This window comes from Montipora capricornis, chromosome 6 (genome assembly GCF_036669925.1).
Source record: "Montipora capricornis isolate CH-2021 chromosome 6, ASM3666992v2, whole genome shotgun sequence".
Lineage (NCBI taxonomy): Eukaryota > Metazoa > Cnidaria > Anthozoa > Scleractinia > Acroporidae > Montipora > Montipora capricornis.
Genome location: NC_090888.1, coordinates 30616466 through 30641291, shown reverse-complemented (window position 1 = coordinate 30641291; position 24826 = coordinate 30616466). Strand labels below are relative to the sequence as shown.

The following is a 24826-nucleotide window of genomic DNA, read 5'->3' as shown; positions in this document are numbered from 1 at the left end:
CAAAATGTATCTGGGTATTAAGATAGAAACTGAAAGCTTGCATCCGGTTAATTGCAATACCAGCAAATTGAAATTTTTCTGGTTGTTATACGGTCTGATCTCTCATTTGTACCAGACCTCGGAATTAGACCAACACCGTTGCATGAGCTCTTAAAGTAAAAAAATCAAAAGCGGAAATGGACTCGCTGACGAATCTTACAAACAAGTGGTACACTCTGACGAGTTTCTTCCCATCTGACAGCTGCTCTTTACCGATACTGCATATGGTACTTGTAAGGAAGTCACACAAGTTGATCTTGTTTTGTGGCTTTGTAGTGTACTTGGCACACTGTTTGGGGAATGGCGTGGAAGGGCCGTATATGTACACCTCCAGTGGACTTCAGCTTCCTCTTCGCGAGTGCTCTCCACCCTTGATAGATGTTGCCCGATATTGATCAAATATCGAGTGGACCCCTTTACAAGAACACTGTGCTAGTGGTGCTGTGATGGATGTGTAGTACTTGGAAGCCAGCTCACCAAAGATGATAGCCGCAGTGGACTTCATCGTCTACACTATTGCCATCCCATCTAGTATATGGACTGTTTCAAGAACTGAGGCGGGGAAAAGGCGAGGTAGGATTTCAACTTGATCTTTAAGCATTTTAGCCAGTACATTTTTGGTGGTCTTACGGTGACTGCAACTCTGATGTGCGAGAGCGAATGGTACTAATGACAGCCCCTAACTTAACACTTCTTTCAGATTGATCTCTCGAGTATTTGTGGCAATCAGGAGTCTTTCAAAGAGATCTCGATCGGCGCTGACTGTGATGACGATGTCATTCGCTTTGACATTTGTTTTCTTGGCCGTGATGCTGAAAGACATAATCTCTGGGTTTGGAACGGGATCCCAGAAATTAACTTCACTTGTCTCAAGACGCTGTTTAACAAACGTATTAGATGCACGCCCAATTTTGACATCCAACACGAAGTGTCCCTTTAAGTCTAAGGATTTGCTACCTATTTTCAACAACAAGGTAAGGGTAAAGGTTAGCGTTATTTTTAGCTTTGGGTAAATGCAGCAGTTAATCTTTACTTAAAGGGGCTAGGTCACGCAATTTTAGGCAATTTCAGCACTGATCGAATGGTCATAGAATTAATTAAAATATCAAAATAACTGTTCAAAACTATAGAAGAACTCTAACAAAACACAGGGAAGCCAAGAAGGGACATGGATGGACAAAACTGGAGAGGATTGAAATGGGTTGAATTTGGGTAAATTGAAAAACGTCGGCCCACCTTTTTTCAAATTTATATCAGTCTATATCAAAATGTCATTAACGCAGCTGGAAAATCATTCTCAGTTGTTGTGTGGCCGTGATTTTGCAAATGAAAGACTCTTGCTCCGCCAATTTGACGTTTAGAGCTCATAATTAGCAAAATTAAACAAAATTACCAAAAATAGCGTGACCTACAATTGTAGCCCCTTTAAAGAGCAGCATTTGGGGGACACTTTGTGACGTAAATTGTCTGTATTCCGAGACACGAGTGATGTTAGAGTTGGCGAGAAGAGCAAGGGGGCACTTCGTGACACTTATTGAAATTCGCGTGCATCTAATTAGGGTCAAACCTGGACACACTTTTAAAACAATCTCTTTGAAATGCAACTCCACAAGATTTCTAGACGTACCAATAATGCGCTGAATGTAAAGCGTTTTTTCTTTCCTTCTTTTTACATATATTTTATTCCTGGGCCCGCAGTAATTGGCTACGCAGCGGTTGCGATGTCCCTGCCGAGTTTATATATTGATTCGACTTAACTGATTAGAGTGTAATGTGAAGTGCTAAGTTTCTACCCCATATGAACCATGTGAGCGTTACCCCTACCAATGGAAATGGGCCCACACAAGGACAGAGAAAAACACTGACTAGGGTGGGAATTGAACCCACGACCTTCGGGTTTGATCACCGCTGCTCTACCGACTGAACTACAAGGTCAGACGGGAGCAGGCCGTGGGAACTGAAGATGTTGAGAATATAAGTGTTGAAATATAAGTGCTACACGGCCAACGTTTGTACAACCGTAACCCTTCCTTGTACTTGTACATGTTCATTGCTTGAGTTCCCACGGTCTGCTCTTGTCTGACCTTGTAGCTCAGTCGGTACAGCGGCGGAGATCTAACCCGAAGGTCGTGGGTTTAATTCCTACCCAGGTCAGAGTTTTTCTCTGTCCTTGTGTGGACCCATTTCCATTATATATTGATTGTATGTTTTGTTTTTGTTTGCTTTTTTGGCACCATAAAGGCAAAGCTAATTAAAAAAAAAAATCAAAAAAAATAAGCACTGAAGCAACATTAATGATGTCTTAATCAGTCTTTGACTTATTCATGGTTTTATCATTAACAGAATATTTCTATCGTCTCAACAAAATTTACAAATTGTTGTTGCGACTAAGCACAAATTTTTGTTTGAAATAAAAAAATACAATATTTATCTACGTTAATAGGCTAGTTTCGAATTGTGCAGCAACAAAAGAACAGAGTCGAGGTTCAGGGGAATAAATTTCATTTTCCTTTGTATTAAACAATACAGAATGCTAATTATTCCCCTGAACCTCGACTCTGTTCTTTTGTTGCTGTACAATTCGAAACTAGCCTATTGAACAATGTAAAACAAATTGAAATACGCACATTTTGACTATTTTGACTCGTCAGAAACGCTTTGTTTGATTGATTTTTCCCCCTGTTTCGGCACAATCGATTGGGAGACTTGCGGTGTCTCGTACGACACAAAATCTGAGCGGAAAGCGCAGGGAAGGGAAAAATAAAGCTATTATTGCACAAAAGATGTATTTGGTTGCACATGCATTTGCATTTAATGACCTTACCATTATGTAAAGTGAGCTGTACCAAGAAAAAAGTAAAGAAACTGTCTACTAACAATACGCTTTTTTAATTTGACTCGTGTCACGTGATCTAATTTATCACTATAGCGGTATCCCGTTGTACCCTCAGATTTTTGACAAAGAGTCCGGCCTTACATGTCAAGGGCAAAATCTCAGAGATATTTAGGCGATTTATACTTGGATAAATTGTGGGAATTGATGATCCAAACAACCAGTTCGTCATAAAGTAAGCTTTTTAATATTGTTGAGTTACGTTCATGATTGACGGTTAGTCAGTTTTATTATTAAACGATCCACAGTGTTTTTGCCTCGCTTAAACCTTACCGACAAATAAGATGGCGAACTAGAACAATGCTTTCTTGTTGTTGGAAACAATGATTCATTAAAAATTATTCCTGACCCTGAAAGTTTTCTTCCGAAGAAGTAAATTTTTCATTGCAGTCAATTGTAAGTGTGAAAAAAGTAAACTGTTTTGATTAAAATACCTGTAAGGGCCGATGTAGGATTTCTGTTGCATGCGACAACCTTAACGACAGGCCGACACGAATTGTTTCGTGCAAATCAATTCCCTACAAACTCGCTTTCGATTGTCAGAAAAATGTCGTAGCATTTTTAAAACATGCTGCGACAATCGTAATTCCTGTCGTAAGCTTCACGCATGCGCCAAAAATGGTACCGTGTAAAAGGACTTGTGCATCGTTTTCAATATTCTTTTTAACGTGTTTCGCGCTCCAAAAAGTGTTCCGTGCTTTCCCAAGATCTCGTGGAAAAATTATGTTAACGTTAGACGGATTAAGCCTTCTCAGTTTTGGTCTTTCGCCCGAGGAGATTTCCGCACAGCTACAACCATATAAACCTTTCAAGGCATTGCTTTGAAATCTGGCCACAGAAATACAGACTAGAATCTCTAGTCGTGAACGGTTGCGTGATGCTAAGTTCGTTTACACGATAACAATAGTTGGTACCGCCCTTTAAAGAAGCAATTAATTTTCGTGAAGTGAAATTGGTTAGTGTTATTAGACGGTTTGAGCTTCATGGAGCAAAAAAAAAACTTGCTTTTTTGCAATCTAATCGTTTGTGGTAAATATAATTTCCCTTCTTGTCCATTTCTTGTAGTTTATTTATCGTAACGTGGAACTTGAATGCGAACACAACGCCCGGTGCAAAAAGGTATTGAGGAAGAGCTTTAGTGAAAATATCTCTCTTTTCTATGCCTTTTCCATGCCATACGTGGCTAAAGGCATCATCGCTCGAGTATACAGCCTCTAAATTCTACATTTTGAGTAAGATCATGTCTGTGCAACTTGTTTAACTTGATCGCTTTTTTTGACTCGAATGTTACTTGGTTGAAAAGTGTTATCCATTCAACAAAAGACTTCTCTCTCGAGTTCATTTTGACTCAACTCACTAAGTGTCCTGAAACGGTTGCTTGTTGGGCACTTATTGGCCAACAGACAACGTCTCTCCCCAACTGAGACACGTCCATAATCTCCTGTGTTTGGTTTTCCGTAGGAAGATTGGGGTAGCATTTCTGGCGTAGAGTGTGAAAGACGAGATTCAGCATAATTCGGAATAGCTTCAGCTTCCTTCAAATTCTCGGAGGAAAGTCCTTGAGATGTGTCTAAGGACCGATAAATTGAGTTTTTGGACTTTTTTCTCAGTCCTGATTCTAAGCTCGCTGTCCTATTAAAGTTTGATGTGCCTCGTGTTTCGGTACTGTAAACAAGCTGATTAGAGAAAATTTCTGGTTCAGGTGCCTCGCCTGACAAATGCAGTAACATGGTTTTCTCAGTGACTTGGGAATCGTTGAAAAATGAATGATCATGTGGCTTCGCTTCGGGAACTGAGGTTATATCACTTCTTCCTAACGGGTCACTGTTTTCTGTAGGGGGCGAAAACATGTGTACACTCGGGTTCCCGGATTCATACGTGTTCAGAAATAAAGCAGTGTTTACCTCAGAGTTACCATCTACTGGAAAGTGCGTGATTTGAAGCACCTGTTCATTTTCATAGTCTTGATCGCCTATCTGACAAGCAACATTTTGACTCTTCCAGAGAGCCACTTCTGCATGTATCATTTTGGGATTCCCAGGTGATTCTCCTAATGATGCACCTTCCGTGTCCACAGTTACTTGGCAATCTTTCGTCATAGGCCTGTCCAGTGTTGACTTGACTCCAAGAGTCAATTTTTCTTCTTCGGGCAAACTTGCGCCGTCTTCTCCAGAAATGAGCTCTTCGCTTTTCTCTAGTGTGCCAACAGGAGCAGATATTTTTTGCGACCTTGATTTGGATGGATCTAAAGGGCCTAGACAAAAATATGTACATTAAGCCGCAAACGCTGTTTAAAGCCCCACAGAGGGAAGACGGAGCGATAATTTTTTACCGATCCAGTGGAGTCAGAATGGGGTCCACAAAACGCGCAATAGTTTAGTTTATTCTATTTCCGAGCTGCGTGGAATGTGTGTGTCTATAGCAGGTTTAAAGGGGAACATCACTGCAGTTGATAAACTCGCCAACGCCTGAACGAGACTCAAACTGATGGCCGGCACACTGCATTACCAAGCTACCACGGAGCTGGTTAATGAAGCTAATGGGCTAGAAAACCTGAAGGGCCATTAAGTGTCCTTAGCCACTCAAAAAAACCAATGCGGGTGATCATTGCTTTGTGAAAGCGGAGTCTGTGGTTCACGCGTAAATTAAACAGTAAGTGGATTGTTCTTTACAGATTACATTCCAAGAATAAAAATGAACTTCGCTAAGTTTGAAAAAAGACTAGTCCCAGGACTCTGATTTTCAGTTCACCTCTCGTCCGTTGCCAAGCACTAAATCATCATTTTCACGGGCGTATTACACCATCCACCATCATATAGTTGTATTGAACGATAGGTAATATAAAAAATTCAACTGAATGTTATGGAGTGTTAAGCTTCTTTTTCTTTTACCTTTTCATTTCATTAAAAGCAAATACCCTGGAAAATTATAATGGTGCATGATTGATCATTCTACCTGGCAACTCACAAGCGTCACTCCTTTCATATGAGTGGGACAATATTTCCACTTCTATTGACATTATAGTCTTGGAAGGCATATTTTCTTTTTTGTCACCTTGTTTACAGCTTCTACCTTGCATTCCGGTCGGACCAAATACTCGTGACTGCTGGACTTCTCTTGTCGTGCCAGATGGATTGATTTCGGCCTCGACAGTGTGCGTTGTCTGTTTTAATTGCGTTGATCTGGCCTCCACCTCGTCTTTAAAAGAAATTCGTTTTCTTTGTAACCGTGGTCGAACTTTAGGTTCCCCATCCACGGCTTCATTAACGCCCGATCCATATGCAGCGTTGATAACTCCGCCTTGATTATAACCAATACTGCAATCAGGTTCGATGCCGGAGTCATTGGGGCAAGATAATGGTTGACTCTGTCCCAAAGTATCAGATAGATTTGAAGTTGGCGTAGGTGGAAGTTCTCTTTCATTATTGTTCCGCGAAGTTACGGATGCCTTTCTTTGATTAGTCCAGGGATCTGTTCTCAAGAATCAACAGAGAAAAAAAAATCAACAAATTGCGTGTGTTGTACTAAATTAGTTTTCTAATAATAACAAGAGGTTACGGGTAGCCTACACATTGTTCGAAGGATTTTTAGCCGACTTCCTTTAAGTTCACAGTATTTCAGTGGTTTTTTTTTATGTTACAACCTGTTGGTACCTAGTTTCAATTCCGTAGTCCGAAGTCCACAGTCGACATTCCAAGACCCAAAGGTAGGGTCAAGTGCGATCGTGGATATTTGTTAACATTTAAACTATTGCTAACGTCATTGATTCCACTCAAAACTAGAAAACAGATGCTTTGCAAGTGTCTACGATGAAATTTAATACCGTGACTTTTTTTCAACAATACTGGGAGAATTATAAAATTACGATATCTGTTACAGAGTCATAGGATAGCCGGATATTGCATGGCGTGCAACGAAAACACAAAAACTCGTTTCCTGTCACGCACACAATTCTTTTACTTATACAATCTAACGCATGCGCAGCCAGAGCACGACCCGAAAAAGAGAATGAAAAAGTCCAAAGTCCAAAAACGGAATACTATACTTTGTTCTTCGCACAAAGTAATTAGACTAGCCTGCAAGCAGGCTCTTCCGTTGAAATGGTGCGCGGTCGAAATATGGGGGCTTGTTTAGTAGTTTTGAAGGGAAGAGCCTGCAGCAATGGAATCTGAACGTAAATTGCTGATTGGTCAATTCGCGATTGACACTCGTTAATTGAAACAATACAAAGGGTTTCAGTTCAACTCAACAAGGCGAGCTTGATCTCGGTAAGTGCGTCTCTTCTTCCAGGAAAAGGCATAACAGCGTAAAATGTTGATAAATCCTTAATACGATGGAGTGCAAATACATGTCAGTTTCCTTCAAACCAAATTGTGTTTGAGCACGCTGCAAGCTCGTAGACACGTCGAGCTTTTTAAATAGTTTGGAATTCACAATGTAATGTTTAAAAAACGAGAAGCAGGGTTTTATCGGGTTTAAAAACACGACGCGTAGCCCAGTGCTTTTAGACCCAGTAAAAGACGTGCTGCGAGTTTTTTGAACGGCTTCAAAAACATTCCACAAAGATCGTGTCCTTCTGGACTCAGAAATAGTCCATATTGTAACAGGAGGATGTTAGCATACAAGAAACAATCTATGCCTTATGAGTATTTGTTATATACGGAATACTAAGGAGGAGTTTTTTTTATCAGGATATAAAGCTTATGCACGTGACGTTTTATCGGTGTTTTGATAGGTTTATTAGGCTCATGAATTATCAATGCCTTTTAAAAATAACTTGAAATTTTTATTCACAGGCCTGTTGAGTGCGATCAGAAAATTGTGCAAATTGTGGCTTTGTCGCTTGGTGTACGGATCGTCACTCCCATTCGGAATTAAAACCAAGACTTTCACGCTTGTAGTGTTATCAGGAAGGTCATCGACATTGAGACGGGCCAGGAGATTTGAATATCTCGCATGCACTCTACTCACAAGGTGGACTCACGTTTTTCTGTGAAAGCACGCTAGCTACGATGTGATGGTGGTGGTCGCTTTTTTCCCGAGAGATTTGCTATATAATTTTTGATGGTCTTCCCTTCTTTTATTTACCGGAAGGGCTCTTTCCCGGTGTTTTGAAACTCAAAGACTGTTTAGATTCGACTTGCCTCCCTTTATCTATCTCTTCGATTAGTTATTAAATAATGTTTCCTAAAGCTTAAGAGTACATGCAGACCTTTCGGAAGCATGTAGTGCAGACTCTCGAGGAAAGTGTCCTTCAATAAAAGTACCGGCACGACTGCACAAATAAGCGAGAACTAAATGTTGAAACCCTCTCTTCTTGCAAGGTTTAAAAGTGTTCAGGGGGCTGTACACAAGCTAGAAAGATCCTAGAGGACCATATTTTGTCTTGAGCGCAGCACACTTACAAACTCTGCAAAATTCATAAGACGATTTGGCAATTTGGGGTTTTGTCCAAGCATTTCCTTGATATATTTTTTCGGAGTTTCTGGATTGTTGCCCTGCAAAAATTACTCGCTTGAAAACAGTCACCTGAGAAGTCATTTCTGCTTGGATCTGATTGATTCGTTTCAATATAATGATTTGACAGATCAGCAGTGGGCAGAACTGAAGAACTGCAGGGATCGAACGCAGGCTAAAACTACACCTTTGTGCATCAGCCTTAAACTTTAGCCTTGGTCATCAACAGTTCACTATTCGGATTCCTTCGAGTATTTATTCCACGACCAGTTCGGCGAATGTTTCAAATCAGGAAATTTCACAGAAAGATACCAATCTCATTTTGGGATTCTTTTATAACCAGCGATATTTTAGGCTAGTAGTTTTAAAGCGTGCGACTGTCATGAATTCTCCAGGGTCAATCAGAGGGGCTAAGAGATGTCGCAGCATCCGTTGTCAGCGAAAACATAAGTTTACTGCAACATAAATTAATTAGCTTTCTTTTTTTTTTACATCAGATTTGTAACCCTCTTATGAATATCTCAGTATCGACTTAAGGAGGCTCAGACCAGTTTTAACACTGTACCATTTGGAAGGATTGAATGTACCCAACTGTTTCATTTAACGGCAATGTTATGATACCGTATGAAACACCAATAAGTGCTTAATAAGACGCACGCATTAATGTGACGTAATAGGTTACCATGGCAACAAAAGAACCATCTAAATACACCCTTTATTTTGGGTTGAAGCGCTTACATCTCGAAAACGACCTAGGTGAGACCCATTTTTTATTGCTGGAGAGTGATTAGCACACTAAAATAAAACTCTCTGCAAAGTTAAAAAAAATTTATCTGGAGCAGATTCATAGTAACCTTCACAATTGGATAACTTTAAGGTGGCTCTCAATCCGCTCCAGAGAATGTTTTTAAACTTTGCAGAGAGTTTCATCTTAGCCTGCTAATCACTTTTCAGCAATAAAAAGTCATAAGCGCTGAAATACGAAATATATGGTGTTTTTAGATGGTTATTTTGTTGCCATGGAAATTTATTACGTCACAATAATATGTGCATCTTGTTAAGCAATTATTTGGGTTTCATATGGTACCATAACATTGCCGTTACGTGAAACGGTGTTGTTGAGTTAATCCTTCCAATAAGATATCCCTCCAAATTGTTGAAACCGGTTTGAGCCACCTTAAGTTGACAGTACACTTATTTTGCCGTCAGGTTAGCTATAGCTTCATTGAAACTGTGCATATAACTGGTGCTTCCACATGAAATGATGGGACGATAACTTCCAGCACCCTAGGACAAGGTGGGGAATACATTTCTCCTCAAAAGAGTGATCTAAACGATGTCAAGGGATTTTGCAAACTTTTCTTTGTTTAAACAAAGAAACGAAAGCGAAGATTGACACCATGCAGCTTCCGAATATCTCAGATTGCATTTACTGCAAACTACCCTAGCGGTAAAAACTATATGAAAGACAAGAAATCCCTTTACATGCTTGGAAAAGAAAGTGCCAACATTCTGACTACTATGTAAGTTTGCTAAACAATCACTCAGTGCTTTTGCTGAATGGATATGACGATGCTTTTTTTTTTTGGAAAAGATGTTTAGAAAATACTCACCTTTGGCCTGATAGGATGAACATAAACCGCAACAGTGTAAAAGTTTGCACAAGATGAACAGGTATCCTTTTCTGTACGGCTTGCACATAGCTGCACCAATCAGTGGGTTCAAAACAGAGTTCACAACGGCCAGGCGCATTGACCAAAAGTGTACATCAGAGGGAATATCGAACCATCCACTGACGTGTTGCAGAATTACAATCTGAAGAAAATCGGTCCTTAATTAATGTGCTTGTTGAAAAGAAAAAAGGAAAGCACTTCCTTGTTTTTTACGTCTCGAAAGCAAGTATACCAAACACTCGTTATCTGAAAATTTTAAGGTGGTGTTACACTAGCCGATTTTTAACGCCGATATTTTATTCATGTTACACCAGAAAATATTTAACGCAACTTTGTTGCGGCAACGGTATTTTACATGAGATGATTTTTTAACGCAACGTTGCTCGCAACATTTGAGCCCGGGCTCCTGCTCGACAAACCCGGCCGAGAAATATGGCGGGCACTGTTGACTCGACTTATTTCGATTCTCCGTGGTGCATTCTGGGACGATGTTGCGTTAAAAGTCAATGGCGGGGGTGTTACACGCACCATGCAACTCCAACAAAATTCGAAAACTCAAGCAAAATTCGAGCGATTGAAAACGATTAAAAAACCTGCAACATGTTGCTGCAACAAAATGTTACACATCGGCATTTAAAAATCGGCTCGTGTAACATCACCTTCGGCCCACACTTGAAAAACAAAACAAAACAAAACAAAAAACTGTCTGAACTTCAAAATAGTATACATGCATGCAAAGTTACCCCATTAGCAAGGTAACATCTTAATTTCATAAATATCCAAACAATGTTCAATTCACAAAGCTCCTGACTCCAATTCACATCCTCTTGGTCACCGTAGAATACTGTCATATTTTTTAAATCCAAAACAACCCATTGCTATTTTTAGATTCATTTTTACACTAAATTAAGCTTAATTAGTAAAAGTGAAACACAAACGGTTTTCTGTCTTTGTTTTCTGGCTATGAAACCTCTCATCTATCATTGGTTTCAGTGAGTCTTCGTCATATATCGGTTATTAACCTATTTTCTATGTCACATAAGAGAAAAGTTTTCTAGTCCATTGATTGATACACTTCCGTTGTAGTCTCCTATGGGCGTATGTAGTTTATCTTTTCTTTTTCAACGAGAGAATACATTAGGCACTTCGAAACGAAACAATTTAATGGTATAACGTGTGATTTGGGGAGATAACGAAGTAACGAACGCCTTTATTTAAGGCCGCGTTCTCACGTATCCGGAGATTTTTTAATCCACAACTTTTTCTTTCCGGATTAAAAAATATTTCCATCCACACGTAGCGTATTCAAATCGTACTGGCCCGTCCACACGTATCCGGATTCACTCTCAGGACTCCTCATGCGCCATGAAGCCCTCGGCCGCCATCTTGAGAACTGATTTCACGGTAAGGAACTGGGCTCGATAAAAAAATATCCGAATTTGGCGTCCACACGGTTCCGGATTCATATCGGATTCACAAATATCCACTCTGGAGAGCGCATTAAAAAAGTTGCGGATTCGCCAGCGAATTCGCCGGATACGTGTGGACGGAAGGTGTATCCGGAAAGAAAAAGTTGCGGATTAAAAAATCTCCGGATACGTGTGAACGGGGACCTTAGTGTCATGCTTAATCTCTCTAATGACGACCTATTGGTGCTTCTTCAAACATGTTTGACTGACTTAGACCCAACACGAATGCGTTTCTTAAGTCTCTTTCTTTCTGTTTATGTGAAAGCGCTTAAAAAGTATTGCGTCCTCACAGCGCTTTCGACAGTCCATCCAATCACTGAAAACGAATTTCACTTTCCTCCCACTGTGCATACTTGAAATGAGTCCATGGTACGGTAAGAGAAAAAAAATGAAAATAATAACCTCAAATTCTGGTGATTTAAAAGTTTTCAAATATTTGTTTTCGCTCGTCCACAGCAAATGCCCAGTAATACCAGCAACATTTTTCGTGCAACTTTTCGCGCAACAATGTTGCGTTGCAAGTTGAGATGGTTTATTGTGCGTATTACCACCCTCTAGCGCAACAAATTTTCATGTTGCAAAAAGTAGACGTCGCTTTTACTTTTTGCAACAAGAAAATTTGTTGCGCAAGAAGGTGGTAATACGCACAATAAATCATCTCAACTTGCAACGCAACATTGTTGCGCGAAAAGTTGCATGAAAAATGTTGCCCGTATTACTGGGCCTTAAGAACTTGAAACTCCGTTTTCAAAAATATTCATTCTCTAGAGATCGTTTGCGAAAACCTCTCATGTCTAATTAGTACACTTTAAGAGTCCTGTTTTCCCCACGTGGGAGAGGTCGGATTGGAATGCTTTAAAATCTAATGAAGTGTTAATAGACCTTTTCGGCTTGTACATTTTGTTTTCCCAATACAGATCATGTGATAATACTCAGGAGACTTGGTCCTTTGTTTTGTTCATTAAAAAGAGTGCATACAGGCATGCATGCCATCATTTTAATGAACAAAACAAAAGACCAAACCTCCTGAGTATTATCACGTGATCTGTATTGGGAAAACAAAATGTACAAGCCGAAAGGGTCTATTGCCTGAGCTAAATCAGTAATTTTTGTTGTGATTTGTTTATTTATAGTGAAGTTACTGAGCAACGACCTTTGACTGTTCGTACCGAAAATTCTTTGCAGCGCTTTGAATTCGTACCCAAGCACAATGAAATCCCCAATCTCCTGGATCTACATCATACACCGTTAACCAGTAGCCTGTATTTCAACGGCCTGGCTGAAATTCAGGCTACAGGTTTAGCATTACCATCAAAGAAAGCACAAAATGGATGGTCGGCTTCTTTTGCAACTATTAATAAAGCTTTTACGTATTGAGAGGGTGAAGACGGAAATGGACATAATTTTAAAAATTCAGATCCTGTCATGAATTACTTGCCAGAAATAGTAGTAAATTATAATCAGTGTTGCACCATTTTCGATCCAGTTGACAAATGTAAAATAATCTCCTTATTAAGCGAGTTGATGCATCATCAGTTACACAACTTGCGCAAGTCTCAATGGATGCAATTTCAACAACAAATATAATTCTCAAATTCGCTCACTTGGGTGGTTGGCGCATCTCAGATATGCTTAAAGGTGACTGCACGATGCAGTTATGAGCCGACAATTAACGTAACAAAGTGTCTTCGAAAATGCTGCCCCTTAAGTGAGGATAAACTGCTGCATTTACCCTGCTCTAAAAACAAGGATAACCTTTACCCTTACCTGATTGTTAGAAATAAGTAGGAATTACTCAAATTTACGAGATATTTCGTGTTGGATATCAAAATTGCATTTCTAGACATAAGTGGTCCCTTCAGTTAAAATTCAGGATTTCTTCTTCCCCGATGAAAACTAAAATAAAGTAAAAAAATCAAACAGCGCACGACATATTGTCTGCTACTTATCGCGGTTCCTTTCATGTTCGCGTGTGCTCCTTGAAAGATTATTCTTTGCGTGTGCCGCCAATCTGGTAAAAGGTCGAGAGAGCCTGTCACCTGTTCTTCTGCACTCTTCTGAACACACGCAACTTACACGGTTTGCTACTTCAGTTAGTACTGTAGCTTCTTAATTCATAAAAACAAAATCGTTTGTCTCATGTGAGTTGGAGTTGATTGAAAAATGCTCTCAGAAAAGAACAATGATTAAAGCTTAAAAGAATCATAAGTTCTTTAATTTTTAAATTAGTTATTCTGGTGGCCGTCCTTTCGAATTGAACACTGGCCGGGGAAAGAAATCGATGTTTTTTAATAATTTCTCTGTTGGCTGTTGCTAAATAAACAATCGGTATTAAAGTTTGGATTACCAAACGGCATTTCGTTTTGTTTAACTTTCAGTTTTACTCGAATTATGTCAACAGGAAAAGCCAAGTGTTCGTAGATGTGTAATTTGTGAAGCTTATTTCTGTTCATGGCTGTGATTTCGACCTGCATCATTTCGGATATTATAAATGCGAAGTAAATTGTTTTATATCACAATTTTTTTGAGAAATTGAGAAACCAGTGTGATTTGACATAGAACTGGCAGTTCTGTTTGAAATTAATTTTGGCGACTTTGACCAACAATACATGAGGTCCGCGGTAACGAACAGATTACTAAACGATCTACGATCATTTGGCAATCATTTCTCCATTCCGATTGGCTAGGAGAAATGTAGTTTCAAGAAAACATTGCAGAAAAGAAGTACTAATTCAGTGCAAAAAGAGGTAACAAAGCATGACCAATCTTATGCGAACCCCGGATGACGCAATTTTTGCGTGATTGGGTGATGCGCGTGCGTTTCTTCTGATTGATGGCGACAATCTCATCTTGAATTTTTTCATGTAAATTATTGAGACGTAATCACATGATTCTTGTCGTGCAATTTAAAACAAAAGACTAAATATTATAATCGCACTCGAAATCACGTGATTATTCTGTAAGAGCAAAACCCCTTCCCGCAAGTTAGAACCTATTTTTTAAGTTAAAATGTATCAGCCTAAAATTTGAAAAAGTTCTGATTTTCTAAATCTGAAAAAAACATTGTGGACTTTGGCAAGTAATATTGACACTTGGAGTTCTCTACAAACATCCACTCCTCTTCGTAAGATGAGCATTATTAACATAAAATAGCATCAATCGTCCGTATTCCGTACTTTAACAAAGGGACGACATTTTAATCTGTTCAGTTTAAATTGTAATAAAACATATAGCTTGCAATGGAGGCTAATGCGGGGGGAATATATTAAATGGTATCTGCATTTGAAAAGATACCCCCGCATTAGCATCCATTGCAAGCTAGTTCCAGTCCAATACTGCGAATACGAATATGGTCTATTGGGCAAGGAATTTTAACAGCAAATGTACCTGTTGATGTTGTGAAGATTCATGTGAAGTGATCTTTCGATTTCACTTATTATAGTCATTTAAATTCTGTATTTAAAGGGATAAGGAAAAACTGGCTGCTGTACAGGGGACTTGTTTCCCTAAATGGTAGAAATGCCGCCGAAGGGAAGGGAGATGTTCAGTTATGCTTGCGGTAATTTAAGGACGGTTCATGCGTGGAATTGAAGGAAGATTTTACTAGGCCTTGAGCAAGGACGATACAAAACGTGACGTGCACCCCCAAACTGGACCTCCTTCTGGACCCCACAAAAAACAATAAATGGTTTTCGCAGTGAAGTTATCAAATTCTAAAATCAAACCCGCAAGGTCTTCTGAATTTCTATCTAATAGAGGTTGAAGATGACCTAGAAATAAATCTTTTTTCAAGTTTCCAGTTCCGTGACGCAGTGATTCATTTTGCCCTGCGTTTTACGTATTTTACGCATTACATTCATTAAATACCCATTGGTTTCCGTCGAGCGCGTCCCGAGTACGCATACAGTAATTAAAAAGGTATTTATTGATTAAAATTCAGATGTCTGTGGTTTAAAAAACATCAATTATATGATTGAAAAAATAAAACTACAACTTGTCTTGGTTACAATTTTGACGCATTGCATTTGAGTTGTGACCCATTGATTTCTGTCTGAGGGGTACACTGTACCCATTAACACAATTTTCAAAATGAATCACTGGTGACGTCATTCGTTTCGTTTCCAAATTGTCACCTTACGTGACCAGGAGCCCATGAGTAGGAGGAGCAAGCAACTCCCTTATATTCCAGTCACGGCATTTCACTGATCCGATTTACTTTTAGATTGAATTTCCAGCTAATGAGACTCCCGCAGGAGCCCGATAACTAATCACAGGAAACCATCATACCGCCTATCTTAATTCCTCCATTCGAGCATAGCCACAATTCCTTGCGCCTTTGACCACCGTACAATCGCTTGCGTTTCGAAGACAAATGTGTTCTTTGCCCGATTAGACAGCTGCCTCGTTCGTTCGCTTCACTCACGGCCGCGCTCACACAGCGGCAGAATTAATTCTGCTCACAAAATCATTATGCTATCTACAACGTGGTTTTTTTATCTTCACAAAATAAGAACCTATTTAAAAACCAAGATAGCCTAATTTTCTGTTAATTATCATTTATGTAAGAACCTGTTTAGGCTACAATTCAAATTGGAAGGTACTTCCTCCCGGGGTTTTACGGCAATCTGTGCATTTGTTTGAATACCTGAATTGTTAATATTCAGGTGATGACGAAGCTAATTCCCCGTTTCGGTTGTGTAGAGGTTACTAGTAAGTGCATTTGCTCTTACACCATTCAACCGAGTTCGACATCGTTCCATCAACTTTTTCTATTTTTTTTTTCTAAATTTTTCTAAGGTTTTTGCCCCAGTTTTTTTTTACAATTCTAAGTGACATATGCTGTTAGTCTAGTCCTAGATTAAATTTGCAAACGACAAGCGTAAGTCTCGTCCAACTGGCATCACTTGTTTGCGAAAGAGAAAATTGCAGTGACGAAATAATCTTAAGAAGTGAGTATGTCTGTGTTCGATGTTTTGGTAACCAACTCACAATCCTCGGAGAAATGAAGCTTAGAAGATCATTTTTTTTGTGTCTTGTTATTGTCGAAATATAACGTCCTTTTCCTAAAAAAAATAAGAAAAAACCTTTTTCATCTTGAAAGGCCTTGAATTTGCCCGAAATCCTTGGTTGTTTTTCCAATTCGAACGTCCGCCATTTTGTTTGCTTTTTCTTCCTGTTGCTTCCAAAAAAGGAATGTCTACCGCCATGTTGTGACGTCATTGCGCTACAATAAGCAGCTGGTTTTCAATAAATTCTTCCGTTATTGTGTAAATCTAAACATAGTACTCCGCTTTCTTCGTCGTTAATACACGTATTAAAGTTTATGGCAGAACTTGAACCATATTCTTTCGAACCAATGCGAGAAACTTCGGGATCCGAGGAAGAGGAAGCAACCGAAAGGGAAGACTCGACTCCGTGCAGTTGTGAATTTTGCGTGAACTGGGAGTCCTGGAGAGCAAGAAAAGAAATGCATCTGCTTCCGCGAGATAGAGGAAGCTATGAAAAAAATCTCAGGTGAATTGATTGTATTCAAAAGGTAATAAAGACAACTTGATTACTACGAGATTCTGTTGGCTGCTGTTGTTTTGTCTGTCATTTCGATTCAATTTGAGAAACTTTAGCTTACAGACATCTATTGATGCTCATAGCTCTTAACTAACAGATCTACATATAGCTTAATATCTATTAAAGTTACATGTGCCGGCAGGACAAGCTATTCGTTGTGTAACGCACCATTCTAGCTTTTCGACCGTGCATGTGTTTGCAAAGCGAAGTACTACAAACTGCCATCGCATGTAAACACATTACTCAGTTCGTAGTATTGCGAATTTTCAAACTTAAACATCTTTGTGATCGTTGTCGAGTTTATAAAACCCAGCTTGAAGCGCGATTGCCATTCACGAAATGACGTGTCCCAGTCGTATGCAAAACAACTCTTCCGTTTACTTCTCCGGCGCCGGGTTTGCCACTCAATGGCAAATAACAAATAACGGTGAATTCAATTTTTCGTTCTAATTGTTATCTGGAATGTCGAAAGAAGTTGTTCATAGTTGGTTCCATTTTGTCAGGCAAAAGACACGCGAAAACTGCTATGCTTGAGTCATTACTGTAACTTCATGTTGTTCACTGTTAAAATATTCGTTACCCCAGGGGTCCAAAGCGCTTTGGGTGACATGTATAGCCAAAATTAGAATCAGCACAAGCAACAAAATGACTGGTAACAGAGAAAAAGGAAGCTGAAATTCTGTGATCTACATTTTTGTGGTTATCTCGCGGTGTCAGAATATGCAAACAGAATGCGGAAGCAGGGCAGTTTTGTTTCAAAACACGTTTAAACACTTCACGCATCAAATACAACAGCACGTACCGAAAAAACAATTCCTTTCTGTTTTCGACTAAAAAAACCACTACAGTTTGAATCGGTAAGTTCATTCCCCTAGGAAACAGTTTAAAACCTTGGGAAAATGTAGATGTGACAGTTGAAGAACTGCAGATAAGTATTCGAAATCCATGGTAATCTTTGCATAACCAGCTGACGCCCATTATAACAAAAATGAAAACAAAATTCTTGTTTCAAGGTTAATTGAAATGAATAGCTTAAAATAAACCGTATTTATGTAAACACTGACAAATCATCATAACTACAAGATTGTAGTACACACCAGGACAAATAAATTTTACCATTCATTCTGTGATATAACGGAAGGGACTTAGAGCTGTTGCAGTATCAGTTTAAGATGTCAATCAAAGACCAAAGTATGAAGACCAAGGAGCAACCATAACCAAGAAAAACATCACAAGGCCTGAAAACTAAATCCATCTGCACTGATGCGATTATAATCATAACTAAGTATAAAGTTACTTGGTTTTACTGCAATTTTTTTTATCATTTACCCAGGTTTGGATGAAGTGTGGCCGGCTTTATATTATTAGCTGGGGCAAATACGTGTGCGTGTCCTCCACCGATTAAGCGGGATCTTGTGATCATTACACCATAGGCCTTCTTGAAGAAAACACATCTTGCGGTTTTGTTTGTGATACCCGTATGAATGCTAAATTTATTTGTTTATTATACCAAAGAAAAAAGAAAAGAAAGGAAAACTGCTATGTTTGCCCCTAGAGCTGCAAATGGTATGCGTTTAGTTAAATGAACTAAAGATAATTGGCATAGCTGAGGCACAGACACCTTCACATGAAGTGTTTAACCGGACCAAACAAATGAATCAACCAACACGAAGGCCACAAGAAACGTTAACAGAAGAAACAAAAATTGCTTCAACTTACCAAAAATAAAAGCCACGAGATACAAAACGCTATCATCATGACAATCATAAGCCGAGCAAACATGCGATTCATGGCCTGCGTCTTTAGCTCCGATTTATCCATGTCTCGAGAATGAGCAGACATTCGTCGCGATCGTTGGCGCTTGATAAGTGCTCGGGCACTCAACATGGCGCGAGTATAGCAAAATACCACAACCACAAGCATAGAGAATCCCAGTGACAGTACAAAAATACTGTAGCCCCGGTTCACTGGTTTCGTTGAGTCGAAATCAAAATGACAAAAGCTGCCGTTATGATATGCTTGTATCCTTCCGAACCCAACTAAGGGAAAAAAGGAGAACGTTCCACTGAACACAAAGGATCCGACGATTGTGCAAATAAGTCGCTTCTTTGAGAATAGTTGTTGTCTGTATTCGAAAGGCCAACACATTGCGAGATACCTGTCGATAGCCATTACCGTCATAACAAGCATGATTCCGCTGTTGAGAGTGAAGGCGGTCCAGCCGAATGCTTTACATTTAAAGGAGTTTTGCTCCATTGGCTTGTCGCCGAGATAAACGACCAAAGTCATATTCAACGGCAAAAGCGCCTTCATCAGATCTGCAACCGCCAGAGCAAAGATTAAAACATCTGGATTGTACTTTCTCTTGAAGCGTGAAATAACTATGATAGCAATAACGTTGAGGAAGATAATGAACACCTCGAGACAAAGCAAAGTGTAGCCTTCCCATTTCCGAACGGCCATGTTGACTTCTACGTTAGCTATAAGTCAATTGTAACAGTGTAAACATCGTGCTCACGTACAAAAGATGAGGTTTTCTCCTATCTGTCTCCTGCCCTACCGGAAGTTATCTCGTCGATTTGTGGAGGGGACTATGTAACTTGAATTTGCAGATATTTGAAAGGCAAGTGACGTTTTAGCGTTTTGAGAGTAACGCAATTGAATAGTTCACATGGTAGGATGATTATCATAAATTACGACAAAGTTGATACTACCATTTGCGTCCATTCTTGAAGTGTGACGAATTTGGCGCGAAGTTCTACTTTTCAAACGTTAACGATTTGTCCGGTTATGGTTCACTTTTGACCAATGAAACGTTGGCGGTTATGTCGTGAAATTGACAACGTTCTGGCGGCATACAAGCATGTTTTATTCACGTGCTATTGAAATTTTCAGGTTTTTTGTTAGAGCGGAAATATTTGTGAATCTGCCTTGGAGTCTTGAAGAGTTATAAACCTGTGATTTTCCATACATCGAATTTGGTATACTCTATCAAAATGACGAAACCAAGGGGAGCATGTCGTGTTGAACGACAATCCCAGAGTGACTCAGAATTGCCGTTCCTTCAGTCTTCAAAATATATTGAAGGAATAGATATTTCTCGGTTAAAGTTACAATTGTTCGAGGGGTCGGCACCTAGCATGAAAACCAAACCCGCTGAAAGGACTAATCCATGTACACAGTGCAGTTCTACAAGCGACATCGCTCCAAAATTGCAAAAAAATGTAGCGATAATCTTGTTCCAGAACACCGACAGCCGACAGAACTTGACGGGAAAAAAGCAATTTGCCACAGCGACAATCCATTTTAACTTCGACAAAGCGACATCTTTTCACTTTGTTATTTCGACAGCCACATGACCGACCAGGCCAGCATGACTCTAAATCTTCTCTTCTGTTGGTGTTGCTACATGTATATCTCTTGTGCATATTAAAATATATAAACAAACCATTATTCAACGCTTGACGCACTTGTTAGTCACCTATTTCCTTTTTTGGTACGAAGGTCGACACGTATCACGTCAGTCATGATTCTCTGTAACTCGGTGACTTTTATAATTTATCGCGTCTGTGCGGCTTTTCTGGCGCTTTATGGGAAATCATTTAAAAAACCGCACAGCATTCACAGCAAAAAAATGCAAAAAAGGCAAAAAGAAGGACAAACAGAGCTGCAAGGGGAAGGAAAGGAAAGGTAAGTTGTCTGACACTGTTTACCAGTAATTACTGACTAATAATTACAGAGAGGGTTTTGACGGTCTTCCTTGCATTTAAGCTTGTAGTAATGACAGCAATTAATAATTAATATTACGAGGGCTTAACACTTCCGTAGCTCGTTTCCGCCTATAGCCCCTCTCCACCCCCCTACACCCCTCCCCCCAAAGTTACAATAGTTTTTCAGAACACCCGAAGAATCAAGTCTTTTTTCCCTTACAAAGATAAACTAGCTCCTTCCTTCAGGTCAAAAGTAGTGTACAGAGCAAACTGCTGGGATTGCAGTGATTTCTACATAGGGAAATTCAAAACGAAACGCCGATTACGTGACAGAAAAACAGAACATTTTAAAGCTCTAACTACAAATTGTTACGAATCTGCAATTGCTGATCATGTTTTCTTAACCAACCATAGAATTAAGTGGGATCATTTTGAAATATTAGCAACTGGTCGATCAGACATGCATTGCAAAATTAAAGAGTCTCGGTTGATCCGTGATCTTAAGCCAGCCTTAAATGAAAACGTTGGTAGTGAGAAACTTTATCTCTATTATTAGGATATTCTTGTCGTTTTATGTCAATCAATTTTCGTTAGTTCCCAGTCCGTACAGTTGTATTTTTGAATTTAAATTTATCTGTAACTGAATAATAATCACTTCTGATGATGTATGTTGTAACATACGAAACGTTAAGTTTATAAAAGTTATGCATTTCAAGCAAATGTTTGTAACCGTTGTTTGCGTTTTATTCCTATGAACACTTGAAGTAAGCACACAATGTTGGCAATCTCTGTTCCACTAGCGGAATTATCGATACTTAAAACGTTTAATTACGGGGGCACACCTACGAATGATTTGAGTTGGTTCAATCTCCCAGACCCCTCCAACGCGGTCTTCTGGTAAGGAGCGTTGCGTGACAACACTGCGAACACCAGAGTTGGGTCATCACGAAATCTTTGATTTTATTTTGAGCCAATATAAACATTGACGAAATATCGAAGCTCAGCTGTTAACAAACGAAGGCTCCTTTAATACAGACATCCTAAGTCCCACCAGAACAAGAATGGACAACGTAAGAGTTACGATCAAAGTTCGATGGCAAGACACATTGGTTCTCTTTGTTGGAACAGTTTTATCTTTCGCTGACCCCGTCACAGACATACTCGCTTTGGTAGAGTTTTATCGCAATGGTCACAAGACGTGGTTTGGCGTGGGGCTCTTTTTTGTGATTCTACCGAGTTTGGTGTTCTCTTTCCTTTACTGCCATCAGTTCAGTCGTATTCACACTGGAAAGCTTCAATTGGGGGCCCTGGCTGAAGTCCTCTTTTGTGGGTGCAATCCATTTTCAGTTGCTTTGGCAAGACTGCGGGGATTTATTTTGTGTTTAAAGAATTTCAAAAAGCTCTGGTGCAAGGAAAGATTAGACGATGCATCCAATTCAGAAATAGAGAATCTAATGTTTCTTGCCACCTGGGGTGGAATGTTTGAAGCCGTCCTTGAATCTGCTCCCCAATTTATTATTCAGCTGTACGCTATGAACGTTCAAAAACAAAAGGTTGCAGTGATTCAAATGATTTCAACAGTGGTGTCTTTCTTAAGTTTAGCTTGGACTTTTATTATAGCGGATCAATGGCGCCTCTTGTCCCTGAACAGTATCAATGTAGACATCGGTTTGAAAGCGAAAATTACCCTGTACTTGTCACAGCTGTTACTACTGGGAAGTCGCTTACTTGCGATCACGTATTTTACCGTCAGCTTCAAATGGTGGATTATTATGGTCTTGGTGACTCACTCAATATTCATGGCTGTGACAAGGTGTTTCGTTGACGTTGGAGATTTGAAGATCAGCCTCGATTGCCGTTGTGAATGTTGTAAGAACTGTCTGGCAGCTCCAGTGGCGCATTGTTTCTACTGGATTAGAGACGATGGTGCAGCTGGAGCAACTGTTGCCGAGAATACGAAAACCTTAATAAAAATACAGTGGGTGTCCAATATCCTATTTTTTATAGAAAACATAGGAATGATTTTTCTTTACTATTTTGAGACTGAGCTTTCGCAAGACTGGCGACTGCCAATCACAGTATGCGTCTGTGTTTTTAGTTTCTTCGGAGCCGTGACGAGAATCGCTTTGTACCGTCGTTTGCTTGATGATCAGTACTTGCATTGATTACTGCAACTGCATATATATTCCTTGCGTCGATGCTTTTATATGGATCAAGAGAACTGAAATAAGATCCAATATATGCCTGAATTACGGCCCACCTAGAACTGATCGCGGGTGGCTGATGGGCTGTCAATAAGATCTTGCGCCAAATAGTTGCTCCAAATATCCCAGAAAGTTTCTCTAAATTTGCTCAAAACTGAAACAGTCTAAGAATTTTTCAGAAATTGCTCCAAACTTCTAAGGTTGGTTTTTATACATTTACCACAGGAAGTGGCTAATTACCCAATAAAAACAATCATTTTTCGCTGTTTCTGCCGTGCTAAAACAAGTAACTCAACGATCAGTCATATGTCAAAACAAAGTGTGTGCTCTGTATTGACTCTGTAATTCTTATCACAAGCATGTTTGAGCATAGAGAATACTTTTATCGCCTTGGTATCATGTTGCCATGCCATTAGTTTGTTGTACCTTAGCATGAGCGAGACCTCCACAGTTTCTTATAACGCCGCATCTTGCTGTCGGATAAATCTTCCACTCAGCTGAAGTAGAAATAAGTTGACCAGCGGAATCGTCTTAAATCCCCACTGACAACCGTACACGATCTCTTCTCTGAATTCACGATTATCGAGTATTCTTATTTCTCACTATTCTCGTGAATTTAGGACAATGTTTCCCAGGACTTGCGGTTGCAGAGAAAATAAGGAACCTCGAACTTTCTTCATCTATGCAGCTAGTTTTTTAGGCTTGTCCCTCCCTCCACACTACTCACTTCTCAACTGAAAAATTGTCACTGTCACTAAATTCAACAAGCCGCAAGCCTGATTTTAGTGCACGCTCCAGGGGTCCTCTGTCACCATAGAAATTTCGACGCTATCAACTGAAGTTTTATGCACTAGTCAATTGAAACCCCCACCCCCCCCCGACCCCCGGGATAGGGCGGGGAATTTAACATTTATGAAGTGTTAAATTTTGCTATTTTCCCCGGTCACCGGGGAATCATTCATTGTTAAAACCCTGTATATCCCCCCATATCCTCGGTCGCTTGACAAGGCCCCAGTGTTTTTTGGCTGATTTATGCAATAAACACAAATCAGATTTTGGCCTTTTTTAAACAGTTTATTAGCAAGTAGATTATAGATTGAAGCACTCATCATTCATACAATTTTCACTCCAACGTCCACTGTTTAGAAGGAAATTGTGATGTTGCTCTGCCTTGAAGAATTATCAAAACGTGAGATGTTTTGTTGAGTACGGAAGTGAAGAGTTCTGGATTCTTCCCTTGCGTCGCAGAAGTCCATTGGCATCCTTAAAGACTCCTAACTGGTCCCAAGTCGAACTTGATTTCTCTTTTTCTTCAAGTTTGGCTGAACGGCTTTGTACCAGAGATTCGTAGCAACATTCTGATCCTCCATATTGATGTCAGTTGTTTCTATCTGCCTCTTGAGCCTCTGGATGAATTTCAGCACAAGAGCGGTTACTCTGACAAGTTTACTGAGACTACTAAATCTTTCTGGACAGATGACTTCTGAAATGTTCTGAAAGCACTGCACGGATACTGTCATAACATTTGAAATTTCAGGTTTCCTTCTCAATTCCTTTGTTATTTCTTCTGGAACTGTACTCTCACCAATTGGAATATCAGGTAGGTTTGGCCACTGAACTTCTCCTTCTTTGAGAAATGGAGCTTCCTTCCATCATAGATCACTGTGGGAGAGAACAGACACGACCACACGATCTGAGAGTCAGTCCATTTGAAAACAGCGTCTATCTTCATAGTGCAGGTCAATGCCTCATGCACGGCTGTCATCAAATTCGCAAGTGTCAAGGCGGCCATCAACTCCAGTCGAGGGATTAATTC

General features: G+C 39.7%; 3 protein-coding genes across 6 annotated transcripts in view; 2 read left to right on the top strand and 1 right to left on the bottom strand.

Annotated features, from left to right (window-relative positions):
• Positions 1 to 3096: 3096 nt before the first annotated feature.
• LOC138051940 (uncharacterized) lies at positions 3097 to 19750 on the bottom strand. 4 transcript variants are annotated; one of them, XM_068898269.1, is made up of 4 exons: positions 18816 to 19750; positions 10003 to 10204; positions 5900 to 6403; positions 3097 to 5186 (listed from the first exon to the last, which is right to left on the bottom strand). In XM_068898269.1, exons 1-4 carry the CDS (start codon positions 19557 to 19559, stop codon positions 4246 to 4248), a joined length of 2391 nt encoding a protein of 796 aa, XP_068754370.1. In that variant the 5' UTR covers positions 19560 to 19750; the 3' UTR covers positions 3097 to 4245. The 4 variants fall into 4 exon arrangements, with proteins under 4 accessions (XP_068754370.1, XP_068754372.1, XP_068754369.1 ...); XM_068898271.1 differs by having other exon boundaries at positions 6005 to 6403; positions 18816 to 19748; XM_068898268.1 differs by having other exon boundaries at positions 5888 to 6403; positions 18816 to 19747.
• A 936-nt stretch (positions 19751 to 20686) lies between these two features.
• Positions 20687 to 24826, top strand: part of LOC138051942 (cocaine esterase-like) — a 20492-nt gene continuing 16352 nt past the window's right edge. The window contains exon 1 of the mRNA XM_068898272.1: positions 20687 to 20786. The gene's annotated coding sequence lies outside the window, so the exon portion shown is untranslated. The remainder of the gene's footprint in view (positions 20787 to 24826) is intronic.
• Positions 21714 to 23343, top strand: LOC138050433 (XK-related protein 6-like). Its single transcript, XM_068896770.1, has one exon. The coding sequence runs from the start codon at positions 21868 to 21870 to the stop codon at positions 22969 to 22971; it is 1104 nt and encodes a 367-aa protein (XP_068752871.1). The 5' UTR covers positions 21714 to 21867; the 3' UTR covers positions 22972 to 23343.

Coding starts and splice junctions, on each gene's coding strand:
- LOC138050433 (XM_068896770.1), top strand. CDS start 21,868: ATGGACAACGTAAGAGTTACGATCAAAGTTCGATGGCAAGACACATTG.
- LOC138051940 (XM_068898268.1), bottom strand. CDS start 19,559: ATGGCCGTTCGGAAATGGGAAGGCTACACTTTGCTTTGTCTCGAGGTG. Junction 10,205..18,815: donor TCTCGTGGCTTTTATTTTTG/GTAAGTTGAAGC, acceptor GATTTTCTTCAG/ATTGTAATTCTGCAACACGT. Junction 6,404..10,002: donor TTCATCCTATCAGGCCAAAG/GTGAGTATTTTC, acceptor TCTTGAGAACAG/ATCCCTGGACTAATCAAAGA.